We start from the raw sequence: 18,580 nt of genomic DNA on the forward strand, positions 1-18,580 counted from the left end.
CGCGAGTGCGACACCGGAGGCACACCACAGATGCGCCAGCAAGGACAAGGAACGACGAGCCAGGCAAGGGGCTGGATGGAAGCGAAGAAAAGACAGAGCGGGCCGTGGGGCCGTTGTGGGGGTTGTGTTGTGGTGCAGTGTGGTGTTATGGTGCAGTGTGGTGGTGTGGTGTGTTGTGGTGCGATATAGCATGGCATGATGTGGTGTGCTGTGATGCGATATAGCATGGCATGGTGTGATATAGAATTGCATGGTGTGGTATCATGGCACGCGAAATCAGCAGAGCCAACGCGCAGGCAATCCGCGGCGATCGACGACAATCAATAACGTTCCTCGGACCATTTGCGCAGAGGTGCTTGTTTCTATTCATGCCTGCATGTGCGTGCACCGCCAGAAGCCACCACGGGCGGCACTGCGCTGTGGCACAGAGTCGGGTGGAACGCCCAGCACGCAAGGCCGGCTGGCCAGAAGCCTTCCCTCCCCTCCCCCAAAAGCAAAGGCCGCCGAGACTTCCCCTGGCCCGGAATCCGCCGGCAGCCCGTCTTTGCCTCCCCCCTCCATCTGCCCGTCCTGGCTTCCAGCAACGCCCCAACAGCCTTGCCCCGCAGACGCCCCTTCGACGCTGCCAGGATGGTCTTCAAGGAGCTCCTGTGCTGCTTTGCAGACCAGGACGACACTCCTCCCCACGACAGAGGCATCGTGAAATCCGCCCAGCACGCCGCCGAATCCGCCCTGCCGAGCGGCCCCGACCATGCCCAGGAATCTGCCCCGACCGCTGCAGCCGAGGTTTCGGAGCCGGTCCAGTCCGAGCCCCGTCCTGTTCCGCCCATGGATCCCTTCGACGCTTGGATGCACCCGATCGAGGCCCTTATCAAGATGGTCCGGCAGGAGCCCTCGGCCCTCGCCATATTCACGAGCGAGAACGACACAATCGAGCGATACAGCTATCTCCGGCTCTGGGAGCGAGCCTACTCCATCGCCCAGGGGCTCAAGACGCTCCCTGGCTGGGACGACGAGGGCCACAGCGTTGTTGCCATCTACTGCGAGCCCGAGGCGCACTGGGTGCTCTATTCGTTCGCCGCCTGGATCCTTGGCAAGTGCGTACCAAACGGGGCTGCCCCGTCCCGCACCCAATTGTGGCACATCCCCCGTTGCAGACATTCCCGCCATCGCACACCCATACTCACACATCCCTGGCCTCCAGGAAAGTTATCAACTTTGCCCTCAACTGGTCCGCTTCGGTTCGCAATGAGATTTCAAAGAGGTATGGTCTGGCCGCCCGGCCTTGGGCTCGCGTCGGTTCAATCGCTCCACGCCCCTCTCCGCATCGCTCTGACGCTGGCTTTGCTGGACGCGCAACCTCCTCCATAGACTCGGCATTCGGTATATTTTGTTCCGGTTCACGCATCCGGGACGCATCCAGGGCGTCGAGCAAGTCGATGCCAGTCTGTTCCCTCCGGTCAAGGACATTCCCGAGGCATCGCTCGAGGTGTGTGCGCCCCTGAGCGAGCAAATCTTCTACATGAGCACCTCTGGAACGACAGGTGAGCTTCCCGATGTACCGGATCGGCATCGGATGTATCTGTGCGATTTCCCCATAAACCCTGCATATTCCAGCGCGAGCTGACTTGCCTGGACTCTATCCACTGCTCACAGGTGTTCCCAAGACGTGAGTATCCCATACCGCCCCGGTGTTGCCTCGATCCCGTCCATGCCGGCTACTGACCCTGGCTCCCTAATCGCAGGTATCTTGGTGCCCACAAGTCCGGCGCTCCGCTTCGACGCAACCTGTGCATCACCTACGGTCGCATCGGCTTCTTCCTTGTAAGTCAACCAACCAAACTTGTTCCTGTCTCAGCCACACTCCGGATCCGTTTGGAAAGGCTCCCGACCATCTCTGACAGAGCGTCTCCGTTCTCGATGGTACAGGCGCCGTCGTTTTCAGCCTCGATGCTGCTCATGCTTGGCACGCTCCAAGCCAAGGCGTCCATCTGGTTCCCCAAGCCCACCAACAATCATGTCGACAAGGCGCAAAATATCATTCGCCTCCTGGACGAGGGCATGGATATTTTGAGAGGAGTGAGTCCAACATCCAACCCTGCAACGCTCCGGCACAATTTGAACTCCATATCAGCATCTTCGCAACGAATGCTTTCTCATGCCGGCTCTGTGTTTCACTTTATGATGCTACGTCAATCCACAGACTCCGTCCCTCATCAACCTGGTGTTCAAGTTGGCTCTCGCCAAGAACCGCAACACCCAATGGCCCGGCGTCAAGAGAGTGTCGCCCGGCGCCGAGTTGGTTTCCATACATCTCATCCAGCAGGCTCGAAACTTTTGCCCCAACGCAACAATGCAGTGCAGCTATGGCTCCAGCGAGGTATGTATCCCACGACATGGCTCCAGGAATGCACGCCTCGGCATCTAACCCGCTTCGACCTTCATCCAGGCGGTGCTCATCCAGGCGTTTGGCTTCAGTATCATCCGGCCCAAGGACCCTATCCCCGAGCGACTCGTTTATACCATCTCAAATCCTGGCGTCCGGTGTCTGCTCTTTGATGAGAACGGCGACACTGTCGACACAACCAAGACCAGAAATGGCATCTTGGTCTATGCCGTCAGTCCCGACCATCCGATCCGAAGCCACCCCAACTTTGCAAACTCCAACCCGAACGAGAAGCTTGCTGCCTTTGGCTTCCTGGAGGATGGCTCGCCGCGTGTCTGCACCATGGACGAAGTGGAGCTTGTTAGCGAGCGTGAGATTGTGATCTTTGGCAGGTGAGAGGCACAGACGCTTGGGTGAGCCGGATGGTCGATGAGACGCTTGCTTGGTGGGCGATGAAAGCGCCTGCATTCATGCGAGTGGCTGCCGTGCTTCAATCGACGGTATCGCCCGCGCCAGACGGGCCTTGCGGCTACAGTCGCTGCTTGACTCTTCTTGACGTACTGTAGCTGATCGGGCCCTCTACCTGTATCATCGTCCCTCACCACCGCTGCTTCCGCTCAACACCTGCCGCTGTCGCCGTGGTGATTCAAATGCAGATACGGCCAAAAGATCAAAATCAACGGCGTGTACATCGATCTTCATGTCCTCGAGACGCTGCTCTCCACCAGCATCTCCCAGATGGTCTCGGACTGCGCCTTTGTCCAAACTTCGGATCAAAAGATTGTCCTGCTCTATGTCTTGAAGAAGGACTATCCTGTCGCGCTCACATCCCGCCAGATCCTTGACGCCGCCGAGACCATCTTTACTCTCCAGAACATTTCCAGGGTGCCGATTCACAACTGCCTGGAGCTGCTGGCCATGCCCTTCAACGACTCTGGCAAGCGCGATACCAAGAAGCTCAAGCGCATCGCTGAGAATGCTGACCACCACGAGCTTGCCATGGCCTACCCGGCCCTCGTCGTCGACGACACGCCCTTGTCCAAGGCGGCCCTCAAGGTCTCCCGCATTGGAAGCCAGCTCCTGGACATTGAGGTCCTCGACGGACGCGACTACTACATCGCCGGTGTCGGCTTCGACTCGCTGAGTGTCGGCCGACTTACCCTCGCCATCAAGGAAGAGTTTGATGTCGAGATCTCGCCACTGATTTTGTTGTCCCATGGCATGACTGCCAAGAACATTGCCAGCATCATCGTCGACCTTGGCGACGGCAGGCCCTTCCAGCCACCCACCGTCGATCTGGCCCAGGAGGCCGCCAAGCACGACGATGCGACCGTGACGGCCGAAGGACTCCCCGCCTTTGTCTTTCCCGAGGCCCCCAAGACGATCCTGCTCACGGGCGCCACAGGGTTCCTGGGCATATTTTTGCTCTTTGAGCTGGCTGCCCGTTTCCCCGAGGCCAAGATCGTCTGCTTGGTCCGAGCCAAAGACAAGCACGCAGCGAAGGAGCGACTCAAGACCACCGCCGCGACCATTGTTGTGGACTCGCGCGACTCTACCGCCCCCAAATACGACATCTGGGGTCGCGTTGAGGCCCTGCCGGGCGACCTGTCGCACGACAAGTGGGGTCTCTCTGAGGCTGTCTGGGATGCCCTCGGCCAGTCCGTCGACGTTATCGTCCACAACGGCGCCGAGGTCCACTGGCTCCAAGACTACCACGCACTCAAGGGTCCAAATGTCCTTGGCACGGCCACCGCACTGCGCCTTGCCACTGCACACCACCTCAAGCCGCTCCACTACATCTCATCTGTCGGGACTGTCCCAAAGACCAAGGGGTCTGCGGCACCACTGGAGGAGACCCTCTACTCGGCCTGGGATATCTCTGGCGGCTACGGACAGACCAAGTGGGTCTCTGAGCAGCTGGTCAACAAGGCGCGATCGCGAGGTGTGCCAGCCACCATCATCCGGCCGGCTGTGATCGCGGGTGATAGCCGATATGGAGGTGAGTCGTGGTGATGTGGTGGTGTGGTGATGTGGTGATGTGGTGGTGTGGTGGTGGCGATGTGGTGGTGTGGTGGTATGGTGATGTGCTGGACGCTTACTCGCCCCACTCACGAATCGCTGCTCATCGCCTGACAACGGCTCTCACTTGCCGTCGCCAGTCTGCAACTCGGACGACTACATCTGGCGATACGTCAAGGGATGCATCCAACTCGGCATCGCACCGTGCCATGTGAGCACGGTGACGACCAGCATGGACCCCGTCGACCATGTCGCCAAGGTGATCACAGAGATTGCTGCCTCTGAAACTGCCCTGTCCAAGTTTGTGTTCCACATCAGCCATCCCGAAAACAGGTGAGTGGCGCTTGCTGCTAATCCAGTAATGCCATAGCTCCGCCCTCCAGTACCTCGGCGCCAGCTTCTCATTCGTCTTACAACGCTCGTATCTCACCGCTGACCCACTGAATCGCCGCAAACAGTGCCATCAGCGAGAGAGAGATCTTTGAAGCTGTCAAGGGCATGGGCTGGGATACCAAGTTCGAAACGCGTGATCAGTTCCGAGCCGCCTTGGTCGAGTCGCATTCACAGCATCAGAACGCCCTGTTCCCGTTGATGCATATGGTGATGAGCATGTCCTTCCGCATGGACAACGCCAACACCCGCTCCATCTACCCTGCACCGGGTCTCCCGGCTGCGAGCCAAGTCGCAAACTGCCTGCAGTACCTCTGTCAAGCCGGGTACCTCCCGGAGATCCCCAGCTCCCCTCGTCTGCCCGAGGAACAGTTCCCACGGGTCTCCATCGTCAGCCGGACCGGTCGCCACTGATGCAGCGCCGACAAACGTCCCCCATTCTACCAGCGAGCTTTCCTCAATAGCTTTGTCTTTTTTTTTTTTACTTTCATCTGCACCAATGCAGCGTCTGCGAAACTATACGGGACGCCTTGATTACAGCTGGCCCTTCTTGGAACGGGGCATCCTGCTCTGGGCCAGGACTGTCGTTTTATTTCTGGTCTTGAATACAGACACCCGCTCGTCGTCCGTCATGGCCAAACAGAGGGTCCAATGCATGCGCTTCGCTCCTGATCGCATCATCATCATCCAGAGGCGATCGCTGGTTCTCGCGGCTGTGATACGAGTGCGCTGCGCATCCCGCGTCACGCCGTTGTCGCATGGTCCGTCCACATGACCGGCTGCCTCAGGTCCAGGGTGGAAGACTCAGGCCGGCTCCTGCCCATCGCCCACACTTCCCAACACCGCAACACCCACCGCATCAGAGAGCATTCCCTTCATCAACTGCACCCGCACGCATCCGCAACGCCATGTCATCGAGCACATTGACCAACGTCGCCGAGTATTTGGGTCTCAAGCGAGTCACCCCTGAAGAACAGGTGGGGGCATCTGTTGGTGGGCGACGACGAGCCCATCGCAACCAGCCAGATCGGCCGTTGCGTCGAGCCGGATGTGTGCCATGGCCGGTTGTTGCGGGCACGGAAGTCGTGTCGGCGGGGGCATGTTTTTTTTTGTTGATAGCCATTATTTGAGCTGGAGAGTGCACAGCCGATACCCAAACGAATATGGCCGAACATACACCGCCGATGCCCAAACGCACGACACCAATGAGCTCCTTGCTTTCCTCGCTCGACTTCCCTTCTCTCCTTGCCTCCACTCTGCGAAATACGCACCATCGACCGGTCTGGGCCCTCCGACAACACGAACTCCCCCCCCCACGCAGGTCAAGCGATGGAGACAATCGATCCGAGGACAAGAGCGCGAGCTGGACAAGCAGATCCGCAATATCGAGGCCCAGGAAGTCAAGGTCAAGCGGTCCATCAAGGATGCCGCCAAGCGCAACGACCGCGCAAGCTGCAAGCTTCTCGCCAAGGAAATCGTCCGTTCGCGGAAGGCCAAGGACCGGCTGCACACCAGCAAGGCCCAGCTCAACTCGATGGTCATGCAACTGCAGCAGCAGCTGGGTATGTGTGTCGCAACGGCCCTTGGTGGGATGCGCTTTGCGACGACCCTCGCTCTGTCGCTTGACGGTCTCGGAGGCGGATAATCCACTCTATCAATAACCAGCGCCCCAAGACTGACCGAGCCGCTCTCTGCACACCTGGTATCGCTCTCTCCTTTTTTCCGCGACTCCTCCACACTGAATCGACTGAACACGAACCGCCTCCATCAAAGCTGCTGTGCGGCTGGCTGGAAGTCTGCAAAAGTCGACCGAAGTCATGAAGCTGATGAACCGACTGATCAAGCTCCCCGAGCTCTCAAAAGATATGCAGCAGCTGCAGATGGAGATGACAAAGGCCGGAGTCATTGAGGAGATGCTGGACGATACACTGGAGATGGACGAGGAAGAGATCGAAGATGAGGCCGAGGAGGAGGTCAACAAGGTCCTCTTTGAACTGACGGACGGTGAGTGGCATCATTCATGTGCTCAGGGATCGGTGCTTTGGTAACAGACATCTGAGCGCCCCCTGCTCGATGAGAACTGTGGATGTTTTGGGTCGATATAGCTGGTTCTGCGGTCATCTTGATCGCCAGCCAGCCAGACGATGTCCTTCCCGCCTCTATCTCACCACACTCCTCCCTTCTCGGATGCCAATGTGTAATCCCAACCGCCCGCATTATCGTTCGGGCGATTTGCCTCGGGCTCGTGGCTGTTTCATGGCACCCTTGCGCCGCCATCGGAACAGGTCGCCTGGGAGAAGCCGGAGCGGTTGGAGCCGAATTGGCGGTGAGTAGCAAAGCCCGATCGCGAGAACGGGAGCACCTCCCATCGTCGCAGCGGCACAGCTCCGATCAGATAAGAGATACCAAACTGGGGGCTGATGCTGAATCGATTTCATGCTGGTTGCTTATGGCGACATTGCGATGGCTTCATCAAGGCCGAAGAACCCGCCGCTGTCGAGGAAACCGACGAAGCCGAGAGTATGGCTGCTCGCCTGCAAGCCCTGAGAGCAGTTTGATCGAAATCCATCCCCTGCGGCACTGCGTTGGTGGGGCGGCGCCACCGGAAATCAACCCTGGTCTGTCACCCGAACAAGCTGCTCTCTGCTCAGAATCAGGCCGACGAACAGTGATGCTATGGCGTGCGATGGTGCGTCCATTCGTCATTTATCCAGTGAATACATTCAGTTTTGCGTGATCCAAAAGTGAGTCCCAAGTGGACAGCCATGCGGCGTCTGGAGCTGTTCGAGGACTCGGGAGGTTGAAACAAACAATCCACGACTGAGAGTGTCCCGCGGAGGCGTATGCGATCCTGGGGATGGGCAAGCAATCCAGAACACACCAAGCACAGCGGGCGGTTACTTGACATCTGTGGGGGTATCGCAATGAGAAACAGTCAGTGGATGAGTAGGCACAATGGCACGGGCGCCGCATGCCTTGAGATGGCCGCACCGCCAACAAGTGGGCACCCCTTAAGCACCCAGCATTGACGGACAGCGTCGAGTGAACCAACACTCACATTTGTTCATGAACTTTTTGTGAAAGTCGCTTCGCAGCATGTCGTTGATGAAGCGCTTTGGCGCGCCCTCTGAGCTGCGTGCCTGGTTCTTGAAGATGACGTCGTCGTCCCAGCGCTTCTTGACACTGAAATCGGATCGCGACAGCGACGAAGAGCTTGACGCCAGCAGAGGGTTTCCGGTCAGGGCCTCCTCCTCCCGCTTGCGCTGCTCTACCTCGCGCTCTTCGCGCTCCTGTCGCTCCTTCTCTTCCTGTCGCTCTTTCTTGATCTTTTCCAGTTCTCTCATGAGCTCTGCAGTATCGTCATCGTCATCGTCGTCGTCGTCATTATCATCATCATCGTCATCATCGTCATTGCTACGCTCGCTGGGCACGGGATCAATGCATATGGTAAGCCGCCATTCTGCTCAACATTGTCGCTTTCGCTTTGGCTTTGAGTGCAACGGGCGGGATGTTTGGGCGGCACGTTCCCGCGAGTGATGAGCATGGGTCAGCAGAACTTACTCGGCCGACTCTCCAAAGTCGTCGTCTGTATCGTCGGCATCGATATTGGCCTCCTCGATGCGCTGTCGCTTTGACGTTTCGCCGAGCCCGTCGTCTTCATCTGGTTTTGGGTGGGCGGTTGTCGGAGGGAGGAAGGTTGTGCAAATGCGGGCGGCACACAGCATCACCGGTCAATATGGAGGAGCAGAGAGCCAGTGCGCAGTGACAAAGTCAAGGCCAGTGTGTTTGACGGAGCATCTCTCAGCGATGGAGATGAAGAAGTGGGTGTCCAGCGACCTGTCCGATCCATCACCCCGACTCACCCTGGCTGTGCTTCTTCTTGGTCTTTTGGAAGTGCTTGCCCTCGGCATCCAGCAGCCTCGATCGCATCTCATCTCGATCCAGATCCTCGGGGGCGTTCTGTCCAGGCTGTCGAAGCTTCATCTTGGTGTGGGCAGCGAGGTCTCGGGAGCTCACTTGGCGCAGCGGGGCTTTGCCAGTGTCTCGGAGGGTGTTTCCACCGACGGCAGGGAGCCATGTGGGTCTGAAAGCGACGTCAGTCGAGGCGCAATTTGCAGAAGCAGTAGGTCAGAATATGGATGCACGAGCAAATGCCGTTGCTTTGGTGGGAATGGAGGAGATCTCCAGCCAGGCACTGCGATGGATTTGCATTCGGCGCTGCAGTCGAGCACCGGCAAGCCAGTCATCGGGTATATCGAGTAGAGCAACCACAACAGCCAAGCATTGGGCGCCATACCGTGCAGCGGTCGTCATGGTGTCTCAGGTATATCACGGCGGCAGCAGGCAGCAGCGTTTCGTTTCGTTTCGGTCTGGTGGTGGTGGTGCTGGGCGGGAGATGCAGGCCGAACCACCGACAGCCTCAAAACCGGGCCTGATCGGTCTGCGGCGGCGGCCGGCTCGAGCCGCACTCCAGCCGGCGTGCTTATGTCAGCATGCCTGTTCTGGCACACCAAATTTTTCTTCGCTTTCGTCTGCGACACGGGCTCACGAAGCCATTCCGACAGGACCGATCGACGATCAATCGATCGACAGCGGACAACAGCCAAGAGCCGGCCGCCACCACGAGCACGAGGACGATCGCAGCGAGGACACCCATCGCCGCGACGACAGCGCACGTTATCGAGCAGCCGTACCCACGATCTGGATCCCAAGTCCACAGCCGATCAGCAAATCTCCCACCAACACAGCTCACAATGGCCAGCCCGCTCCTCAAGAACTCGCTATCTCTGGCGCATGGTAATGGACTCTGACCTTTGCTTCTGGATGCTCTGCATATGGATGCGGGTCGGGACGTGTACGGTGTGACGGGCCCGTGGCCCCCAAGCCAGATAAACGGCTCGTCGAGCGTTACCAATCCCGCCAGGCATTTCGCATTGCTCGGTGTTGATTCCCGAAGCCTAACCCTCCCCGCCCCCGCCTTCGCTGTGGCCGCTTCGCAGGTTGCCTGAGGGCCCAGACAGCCTTCCGAAGTGGAATCGCGATCAAAGATGCCGGAATGAAGCAAATCTCGACTGCGATGCAGTCCAGACTCTACTCGGAGAGCACACTGAATCAAGTCATCCAAAAGTACACACAGGAGCCCATCGAACCACGTCGGGTGTCGGCGGCAGTCTCGGCCTCCGCCGGTCTGGCCACGGAATCGGGAGAACGAGCACCGCGCCAAATGAGCAAATCGACACGGGAGAGCCTGGATCTGTTGCGGAATGACGGACGGCTCTATGCGATCATGGAGATCAAGGGCAGACCCTACCACGTCACATTCAACGATATTGTGGTCACGATGAAGATGAAGGATCTGAAGCCCGGCGACGTCATTTCGCTGGATCGCGTCCGGGAGATCGGGGGCGCCAACTATGTGCTCAAGGGCAGCCCATACATCGATCCGTCGTATTTCACACTGACGGCGGTGGTGACCGAGCATTCGATCAGCAAGGAGTCGGTAGAAACCCACTTCCTCAAGCGTGGATTCAACAAGACTGTCCGCAACGTCAACCACCACACCTCGCTGCGAGTCGCCCAGCTCAAGATCAACTGACGGACGACGCCGTGCTGGCAGAGCGACAGCGAGACAATAAACCCTGCATGGCCGCATCCGAACCCAGCGTGTCTGTCTGTTTGTCTGTTTTTCTGGCTGGCTGGCTGTCGGTTGGCAGAGCTCGAGGACCATGCCATGCTGCTCAGACTGGGGGTCGCTGGACTGATATCGGATGAGACTGCCATTCGCTGTTGCATGATCCGCAAATGGAGCCAGCAAACCAGGCTCGGGATGGTTGGATCCAGCGCCACACACACACGCCACACACACACACACTCGTGCCCACGTGTGTGTGGCTTGGCCACTCGCAGCCACTCGCAGCCAACCGCGACGCGCCGGCCCGGCAGCCAACCACAGCGCGCGCAGACGGGCACGCGCAGGCGCTGCATATGAATTAAATCGATTCGCGGTTCATTGTCCCCCGGAATGAAATCCATATGGGCCGATCGGCGGCGCGCCCGCAGCAACAGCACGGCCGCCAGCCACGCCACGCGGCGGCAATCCGGATCGAGCCGGCGCCGTTGGCTGCATCCGGCTGAAAAAAAGATTTCGCGAGCGCCCGCCGGCTCGGGCAAAAAAGCGAAAAACAGGTCACGCATCGCCCAGGCTTTTTCTTTTTCTCTCTGTCTTTGCCCTCGCCAGCTCCTTCTCCCATACCGCACCAGAAAGGACCTACCAAAGATGCTTAGAAACATCTCTCGCCTGGCTTTCCCCCTTGCGCGCGCTCAGGTAGGCATTGGCTCTGTCGCAGATATGCTGCCCGTTGCCGCTGCTGCTGCTGTTGCTGCCGCCTCCAGGATCGATGTCGGCGCTGGCTATGCAGATCCGCACCCGTCCGCGCTCGATTCCCGACATCGAGGCCACTGCTTGGCAGCTAGTCCCTGCCTTCCACGCGCAGAGGAGTCTGCTCTCGGCAGCCGCACAGCCTGCGGGAGCGCTTGGCCAGTCGCATGGTGGTCGTCCTTTTTGCCGTTTTCTCTCCCTGTGTTTTTTGCGTTTTCATCTGTCCCCTTGGGACTGCGGGATGGGCGTCGATGGAGGGCGACCAGAACGAAGCAAGACCCCGTCGCTCCGTAGCATCTGTCCTCGTGCAGCTACAGCGGGCGTCCTCGACAGGCGGAATCGGAGCAGATCGACCTCGAGATCCCGGTTGCGCATCCACTGCTCGGGACGGCCAGGGCTTTTGATGTCTCTCTCTGCTCCCTGATTCGGCACACCAAGCCCATCCTGCCACTCCTTCTCGCCAATCGGCACTCTGCTTCGCTCTATTCGATTTCTTTCCAAAGATCTGCGATCGTCCTCTAATCCGACCTTTGCCTCTCCTTCCTCAAGCCCGTCAGCATTGCCCGTGGTTTCGCCAACACCACTGTCTTTGCTGCTGCCGCCAAGCCCGGTATGCATCCATCTCGAGCTGTGTCGCGCACAGTTGCTGTGTCCTGCCGTGGTCGCATCAGCTCCGCTGACCTCTGTCGCTCTGTCTTTAGGAACCGCTGAGGTTTCCTCGATCCTCGAGGACCGCATCCTCGGCTCCAGCGCCTCCATCGATATCCAGGAGACTGGCCGTGTCCTCTCCATCGGTGACGGTATTGCCCGTGTCTATGGTCTGAAGAACGTCAAGGCCGAGGAGATGGTTGAGTTCTCCTCTGGTGTCAAGGTATGGCCTGGCTCCATCCACCAGCACGGCCTTTTTCAGCACGCGCTCGTCGCCGCAGCCACACTGACCGTGCCGGACATTTGTATCTGATAGGGTCAAGCCCTGAACTTGGAGCCCGACAACGTCGGTATCGTCGTTTTCGGTAACGATCGTCTCATCAAGGAGGGTGACATTGTCAAGCGTACCGGCGCTATCGTCGACGTCCCCGTCGGTCTCGGTCTCCTCGGCCGTGTCGTCGATGCCCTCGGCAACCCCATTGATGGCAAGGTAACCATCGATACGCAGCAGTCTCGCTCTCGCTCTCGGCCTGTGGCCCGCAGTACGAACACGTAGTTGACTCGCTCTCGTGTCTGCGACTTCAGGGCCCCATCGCCGACGTCACCCGCCAGCGTGTCCAGGTCAAGGCTCCCGGTATCATTCCCCGTGAGTCCGTCAAGGAGCCCATGCAGACCGGTATCAAGTGTATCGACTCGATGGTCCCCATCGGCCGTGGCCAGCGTGAGCTGATCATCGGTGATCGTCAGACCGGCAAGACCGCCGTCGCCCTCGACACCATCCTCAACCAGAAGAAGTGGAACAACGGCACTGAGGAGTCCAAGAAGCTCTACTGTGTCTACGTCGCCGTCGGCCAGAAGCGCTCCACCGTCGCTCAGTTCGTCCAGACCCTTGAGGAGAACGGTGAGTGCTGCAAGCCGGCTTTCACGACGCCACCAGCCAACACAGACCCCGGCCCAACCACTGCTCGTGCTGACACTGTCTTGCTCATGCTTCCCCAGATGCCCTCAAGTACTCCATCGTCGTCGCCGCCACTGCCTCTGACTCTGCCCCCCTGCAGTTCCTGGCCCCCTACTCCGGTGCCGCCATGGGTGAACACTTCCGTGACAACGGCAAGCACGCTCTCATCATCTACGATGACTTGTCCAAGCAGGCCGTCGCCTACCGTCAGATGTCCCTTCTGCTTCGTCGTCCCCCCGGTCGTGAGGCTTACCCGTAAGCATCTGTTTCCAATTGCATCTCTCGGTCTGGACTGGCGACCCCCCCCCAATCTCTCGCGCCGGCGATACTAACTCGCGGTTGGCCCACCCACAGCGGTGATGTCTTCTACCTCCACTCTCGTCTCCTCGAGCGTTCCGCCAAGATGAACAAGTCCCTCGGCGGTGGCTCCCTCACTGCTCTCCCCGTCATCGAGACCCAGGGTGGTGATGTCTCTGCCTACATCCCCACCAACGTCATTTCCATCACTGACGGCCAGATCTTCCTCGAGGCCGAACTCTTCTTCAAGGGTGTCCGCCCCGCCATCAACGTCGGTCTCTCCGTCTCCCGTGTCGGTTCCGCTGCCCAGGTCAAGGCCATGAAGCAGGTTGCCGGCTCCCTCAAGCTCTTCCTTGCCCAGTACCGTGAAGTCGCTGCCTTTGCCCAGTTCGGCTCCGATCTCGATGCCTCCACCCAGTTCACCCTCAACCGTGGTGCCCGTCTTACTGAGCTGCTCAAGCAGAACCAGTACAAGCCTCTTTCCCTCGAGCACATGGTCATCATCATCTACTCTGGTGTCAACGGCTTCCTTGACAAGCTCCCCGTCAACCGCGTCACCGCCTTCGAGGCCGCCCTCGTCCCCTACGTCCAGGCCAACGCCCCCGAGATCTTCGAGACCATCAAGAAGGAATCCCAGATCAGCCCCGCTCTGGATGCCAAGATCCGCACCGTCCTCGGTGACTTCCTCAAGACCTTCCAATAAATTATAGCTTCATGTGACATACACTTCATGCTGGAAGGAGCTGGGATGTTTCTCAGAAGATATATACAACTGGTCGAGTTTTTGACTGAGCTGCCTGCTTAATACATAATTCACTGAAAAAAAAAGTTCCCTCGCCTGACGGTGCGGTGTGCGGTGTGCGGTGTGCGGTGTGCGGTGTGCGGTGTGCGGTGTGCGGTGTGCGGTGTGCGGTGTGCGGTGTGCGGTGTGCGGTGTGCGGTGTGCGGTGTGCGGTGTGCGGTGTGCGGTGTGCGGTGTGCGGTGTGCGGTGTGCGGTGTGCGGTGTGCGGTGTTGCGCATAAGGAGACAGTCGCCCGAACCCGATCGCTTCGTATTTGCTCTGTGGGCGAGCGTCCTTCCTTATCTCTCGTGCACAGCAGCCCCTGTTCCAGTCGCGATCTGACACCGACACTGTTTCCAGCAGTGTGATCTCAATCATAACCATGAATCATCCACGCGCTTGGTTGTATTGTCGATCTGCTCATTGGGCCCTGGAATGGCAGCGATCATGAACGTCTCGGTCCGCTCACTCCACCACCACCAACAGCACTGGATCCCACACCTTTGGTCAGCACGTCGTCCACCCTGCTCCGTCAGTTGACGTTTGACAGCGGCGCTCTTGCTCTGTCCAGAGCACGTACTCGGTCCTTCAACTGCACGATCTTGTTGCGCAGCGCATCGTTTTCGTTCGTGAGCGTCTGGTTGGCCTGCTCGAGCTCGGCAATGTGGTCCAGCCGGCGTTGTCTCGACCGGCGAGCCGCAAGACGATTGCGAATGCGTTTATCCATCAGAGCCGCATCCACCGACGAAGGTGATTGTGGTTGACCTCGACAACCGGAGCCAGTGGCGTTGCTGCTTGCGCTGCTGCTGCTGCTACTGCTGCTGCCTCCGCTTGAGGAAGGGGTTCCATCCATGGATCGTTTGCGCTTTGTCGATCGTACCTTCTCTGTTGCTGCTGACTGACCGGGAGGCGGGCTTGTCAATGCCCATCCGTCGACAGGGTTGCTATATTCGTTCCGCCTGCTCTGCTTGCGTGTACTTCGAGGGCGATCCGAGGTTCTGTGAGCCGGAACAGTCTTCCTGGATCGCTCCGGCCGCTGCTGTTCGCTGGGCTCGTACTCTGATGCCGAGTCGCTGGACTCCTCCTGCTCGGAGTGGCCAGGCCCTCCGAGCTCGGCCTCACTGCTTGCACCAGGGACTTTCGTAACGGCGCTGTAGCCAGGCATCCATTCCTCATCGCAACGGGGTGCATACCGAGGGCCACCGGCGACGGTCGAGACGGAGGCAGGACTCGGGAGCCGCAACCGGATCTTGTTCGGGACTCGGAGTGACACTGCCGTTCGACGCTCGCCTGGTGGTGGAGCCTCTGGCTTCAGTTGCTCCGCAGCAACAGGACTGCCTTCGTTGAAATTGCCAATGGTAACATGGATACTGGCGTCGATGACTTGTGGCCCGTCGTCCCTCTCGCTTCGATCGTCGTTGTCGTCGTTGTCGTCGTTGTCGTCGTTGTCGTCGTTGTCGTTGTCGTTGTGTGAACCCGAGTCCGACGAGAGAAACAGTGAGTCTGTCGAGGCGGTGCCAGCGATCCCCTGCTCAAATGACTCCGCAGGGCTCTCGGGCAGAGGGCTTGCATCGTGGGCCGGATTGTCATCTTGGTAAGGAGAATGGCGGGCACTTGTCCCGATCTCCTCTTCGATCCCTGGGTGCGGCTCGTTGGCAAAGATCGCGTGGGAATCCGGCAGTTGGGCGTGGATCAGCGACAGGGCCGAGGCAATGCTCTGGTGTGCGTTGAGTGAATGAGGCGAGCCCAGCGGATCGAGAAGCATCACAGGCTCCCGACTGTCAAAGAGGCCCGGGGCTTCATGGGCATGCAGTGTATTTACTACGGGCAGCGAGGCAGCCGAGCCGAACGCCTCTGGCTGCCAGTAGCTCAGCTCGGCGTACATCCTGCCAAGCACAATCAAACCAGAAACGAGCTCGTGAGCATGAACGGATCAAGTGCAAGCACCCGCCTCGCCATCGATTCTGATCACAAGCATGTTGGTGGAGGCGGTGCTGCATCAGAAGCGTCCAATCCGTCGGATGTAAAACCTCACCTTGCGACGTCGTGCTGCAACAGCATTGGATCGCCCACGCTGCCTGAGAGAATCCCGACATGCGGCTCACATTGACACTGGGGCACCACAGCTGCTGGGGACGACCCTGGAGTCCGTGCCCAGTCGCTGCTCTCGTTGGAGGGTACTCGGCCAAAGTCGTCGGATAAATACACATCCGGGGATGACCGAAGGAAGGTCTGAAGCTGGTCGGCGGTGCTGCTGCTGGGTTCGCCCATCGTGTCTGCTGGGATGCAGTCTTGTTTCGCTCAGAATCAACGAGCGAACAAATGGTGAGCGAAAGGAGAGGGAGCAGCGCGAGCGGATGGTGGCTGCCACTCGTTAGTGCCAACAGGTGAGCACATCCGCTCTCGGGCAGGAGGGGCCTTTATAAGTGACTCAGTGGGACAGATCATCACCGGCCAGCTCATCGCTGAGCTCCTCAGCCCTCACTGACATTTTTCTAGCGGATTCGACGGAGCATGTGGTCCGTGACAGGAGGAGGAGGGGAGGATGATTGCATCCGCTGCCGGTGACAGTACAGATTATCCAAGGAACATCGGTTGCCTTTATGATGTGACCCTCGGGGACGTCATCAGGGGTACTGAAACTATGTCCAACCAAATGCCACCTGTTGGAGCCTGGTGTGCATTGCATCTATTATCAAGATTCAAATCACAGTCGGTACTCACAACATGCCGCCAGCAGGAGTGTGTCGATGGTCAAGTCCCGTACAAACAGAGTACTCTTGGCCATCCAGACGAAGAGACGACCAGACGTGCGAACCCTGCCCGGCGACCAACTGGCATCATAATGCGAGTCCTACTCTTCACTCCTATTCTGTGATGCGGACGATTCGCTGCTTTTATCCAAACCAGGCTATTCGGCTTCTATCCAAGCCAGGCTATTCTGCTTCTATCCAAGCCAGGCTATTCTGCTTCGGTTCACGAAACTGAGGTGGGGTCCCAGCAGAACCTCGTTGGCTCGATCAGTCGCGAAATATCATCAAGCGACTTGATCTCCTGCAAGTGGCGTTATACAACGTCAACCACAGCTGATATGCCCAGCGGCGCTATCGACACCGATGTATGTTCAAATGCAACAGGCCTGGTCCCCACGCCGCGCCGGTCCGGCTGCGACCACCAACCTACCTCGGGCGACAGCTTGAATCGAAAGATCTCCAGGTTCTCGTGCAGTCGGGCTGTGGAGCTGGCCTTGGGGATGACAACCCATCCATGGTGAACCGCCCATCGAAGCAGCGCCTGTGCCGGAGTGACATTGTGTGATTGGCAGATACTCTTCAGGGGCAGGATTTCGACATCGCCGTTGACGAGGCGTCCTTCCCCCAGCGAGGCGTACGCCTCGACTTGGATCGAATGGCCACTGCAAAAGTCGACGAGTCCACGTTGATACAGCAGCGGATGCAGCTCGAATTGGTTCACGACCGGCCGGATCGCAGCGTGGGCCAGCAGGTCTTGCAGGTGAACAACGGTAAAGTTCGACACGCCGATGGATCGGATTCGCCGCTCTCGGTGGTGCTGCTCGAGCGCCCGCCACGTCTCTCGGCGGTTGACGGGGTTCTTGGCATGTTCGATATGCAGGCCCTGGGTTCCTGGCCAGTGGATCAGCATCAGATCGATGTCTTCAAGCAACGGTCCCGGGACGACCGCGATGCCGACGAGTGTAGATGATTGCAATCGAGACAGAGAGGATCGAGTTTTAACGTGGAGACCCAAAGACAAGCAGCAGCATCCTCGCTGAAGCTATTCCAGGCCAGTTTCGGTACACTCTTGCTGGCATCGCGGCCGGAGCTACCGCCTACATTGAATGGCCGGGCCAAATCGCACCAGCGCATCGCTCACGGCTTTGTATGCCTTGTCGTATCCCTGGTCCTTGGGGGCGATTTTGCTGGTGATGAAGATGTCGGACCGGCTGATCTCGCTCTTGGCAATCAGCTCGGCAATGGCTGCCCCGATCTCTGCCTCGTTCTGCATCCCAGTCCTCCAGCATTAGCATAGGTGCGAAACTTCCGGCGTCCGTCATCCAGGCCGAGGGCTAAACCAATCCTACGTACCTTGTATACAGCCGCAGTGTCTGTCGGAGACGAATCGGATGTCGTTCCAGTTCCGGTTCCAGCCCCGGTTTCGGTTTCGATTTCGGTTTCGATTTCGGTTTCGATTTCGGTTTCGGTTTCGAGCGACGGTTGTGGGGGATCGCCGTTAGCCTTCTGTCGCGGCCGATACAGATGACGATCAGAAATAGCATCGCCCGTTGTCCAGGCTTACCAATGAGACGGTATCCAGCCCGTATCGCCTCCTTGATGATCGTTTGGCACAGCTCGCCCTTGAGTCGGTACGTTCCCACTGGTTTCAGGGAAGAGCAAGAGTTGGGTCGGCGATGAGAACTCGGCGGTGAGAACTCGGCCGCGGTGAGGTTTCCTTTGCATCAGATACCCACGACCCAGAGACGGCATGACCCGGTTGTCTGCCAGCGTCACGGCCGGCACAAAGTCGGCGCCTCGAGACATGCGTACGATGCTGCTTCGTCGGTGCGTTGAGTCCGCCGTGGTTGCTGCGAGCAAGCGATCGCGCCGGAGATGCATGAGACGCTGTCGCCAGGGCGGTTGTGGATTGAGCAGCTGGTAAACCAGGGCGCGTGTGGCGGATCGGTGGCAGTGCTGTAAATGAAT

At 58.8% G+C, this 18,580-nt stretch overlaps 7 protein-coding genes across 7 annotated transcripts; 4 read left to right on the top strand and 3 right to left on the bottom strand.

The window, feature by feature from the left end:
* The first annotated feature begins 363 nt into the window (after positions 1 to 363).
* On the top strand, positions 364 to 5,451 carry BJ171DRAFT_570469 (male sterility protein-domain-containing protein). The gene is made up of 11 exons (XM_053113637.1): positions 364 to 1,097; positions 1,205 to 1,264; positions 1,372 to 1,544; positions 1,657 to 1,669; positions 1,746 to 1,824; positions 1,930 to 2,079; positions 2,204 to 2,380; positions 2,450 to 2,778; positions 3,043 to 4,385; positions 4,546 to 4,738; positions 4,864 to 5,451. Exons 1-11 carry the CDS (start codon positions 631 to 633, stop codon positions 5,207 to 5,209), a joined length of 3,330 nt encoding a protein of 1,109 aa, XP_052963457.1. The 5' UTR covers positions 364 to 630; the 3' UTR covers positions 5,210 to 5,451.
* Positions 5,452 to 5,610: 159 nt separating this feature from the next.
* On the top strand, positions 5,611 to 7,470 carry BJ171DRAFT_518506 (Snf7-domain-containing protein). The gene is made up of 5 exons (XM_053112249.1): positions 5,611 to 5,772; positions 6,117 to 6,357; positions 6,569 to 6,799; positions 7,081 to 7,121; positions 7,273 to 7,470. Exons 1-5 carry the CDS (start codon positions 5,704 to 5,706, stop codon positions 7,351 to 7,353), a joined length of 663 nt encoding a protein of 220 aa, XP_052963458.1. The 5' UTR covers positions 5,611 to 5,703; the 3' UTR covers positions 7,354 to 7,470.
* Positions 7,471 to 9,192, bottom strand: BJ171DRAFT_518508 (Pre-mRNA-splicing factor Cwf15/Cwc15). The gene is made up of 5 exons (XM_053112250.1): positions 9,093 to 9,192; positions 8,659 to 8,879; positions 8,357 to 8,456; positions 7,854 to 8,218; positions 7,471 to 7,703 (listed from the first exon to the last, which is right to left on the bottom strand). The coding sequence occupies exons 1-5, from the start codon at positions 9,107 to 9,109 to the stop codon at positions 7,693 to 7,695; spliced, it is 714 nt and encodes a 237-aa protein (XP_052963459.1). The 5' UTR covers positions 9,110 to 9,192; the 3' UTR covers positions 7,471 to 7,692.
* Positions 9,193 to 9,329: 137 nt separating this feature from the next.
* BJ171DRAFT_570472 (uncharacterized protein) lies at positions 9,330 to 10,453 on the top strand. The gene is made up of 2 exons (XM_053113638.1): positions 9,330 to 9,592; positions 9,796 to 10,453. The coding sequence occupies exons 1-2, from the start codon at positions 9,550 to 9,552 to the stop codon at positions 10,389 to 10,391; spliced, it is 639 nt and encodes a 212-aa protein (XP_052963460.1). The 5' UTR covers positions 9,330 to 9,549; the 3' UTR covers positions 10,392 to 10,453.
* A 534-nt stretch (positions 10,454 to 10,987) lies between these two features.
* On the top strand, positions 10,988 to 13,905 carry BJ171DRAFT_518510 (P-loop containing nucleoside triphosphate hydrolase protein). The gene is made up of 7 exons (XM_053112251.1): positions 10,988 to 11,120; positions 11,724 to 11,784; positions 11,876 to 12,045; positions 12,139 to 12,312; positions 12,408 to 12,723; positions 12,822 to 13,035; positions 13,135 to 13,905. Exons 1-7 carry the CDS (start codon positions 11,073 to 11,075, stop codon positions 13,778 to 13,780), a joined length of 1,629 nt encoding a protein of 542 aa, XP_052963461.1. The 5' UTR covers positions 10,988 to 11,072; the 3' UTR covers positions 13,781 to 13,905.
* Positions 13,906 to 14,275: 370 nt separating this feature from the next.
* Positions 14,276 to 14,657, bottom strand: BJ171DRAFT_518512 (uncharacterized protein). Its single transcript, XM_053112252.1, has one exon. It carries the CDS (start codon positions 14,584 to 14,586, stop codon positions 14,392 to 14,394), a length of 195 nt encoding a protein of 64 aa, XP_052963462.1. The 5' UTR covers positions 14,587 to 14,657; the 3' UTR covers positions 14,276 to 14,391.
* Positions 14,658 to 16,808: 2,151 nt separating this feature from the next.
* On the bottom strand, positions 16,809 to 18,492 carry BJ171DRAFT_570475 (NADP-dependent oxidoreductase domain-containing protein). The gene is made up of 6 exons (XM_053113639.1): positions 18,349 to 18,492; positions 18,177 to 18,254; positions 17,966 to 17,985; positions 17,714 to 17,879; positions 17,043 to 17,533; positions 16,809 to 16,913 (listed from the first exon to the last, which is right to left on the bottom strand). Exons 1-6 carry the CDS (start codon positions 18,416 to 18,418, stop codon positions 16,836 to 16,838), a joined length of 903 nt encoding a protein of 300 aa, XP_052963463.1. The 5' UTR covers positions 18,419 to 18,492; the 3' UTR covers positions 16,809 to 16,835.
* Between the last annotated feature and the right edge of the window lie 88 nt (positions 18,493 to 18,580).

Source organism: Polychytrium aggregatum (assembly GCF_025602895.1).
Source record: "Polychytrium aggregatum strain JEL109 chromosome Unknown BJ171scaffold_40, whole genome shotgun sequence".
In the NCBI taxonomy this organism is placed as follows: Eukaryota; Fungi; Chytridiomycota; class Chytridiomycetes; order Polychytriales; genus Polychytrium; species Polychytrium aggregatum.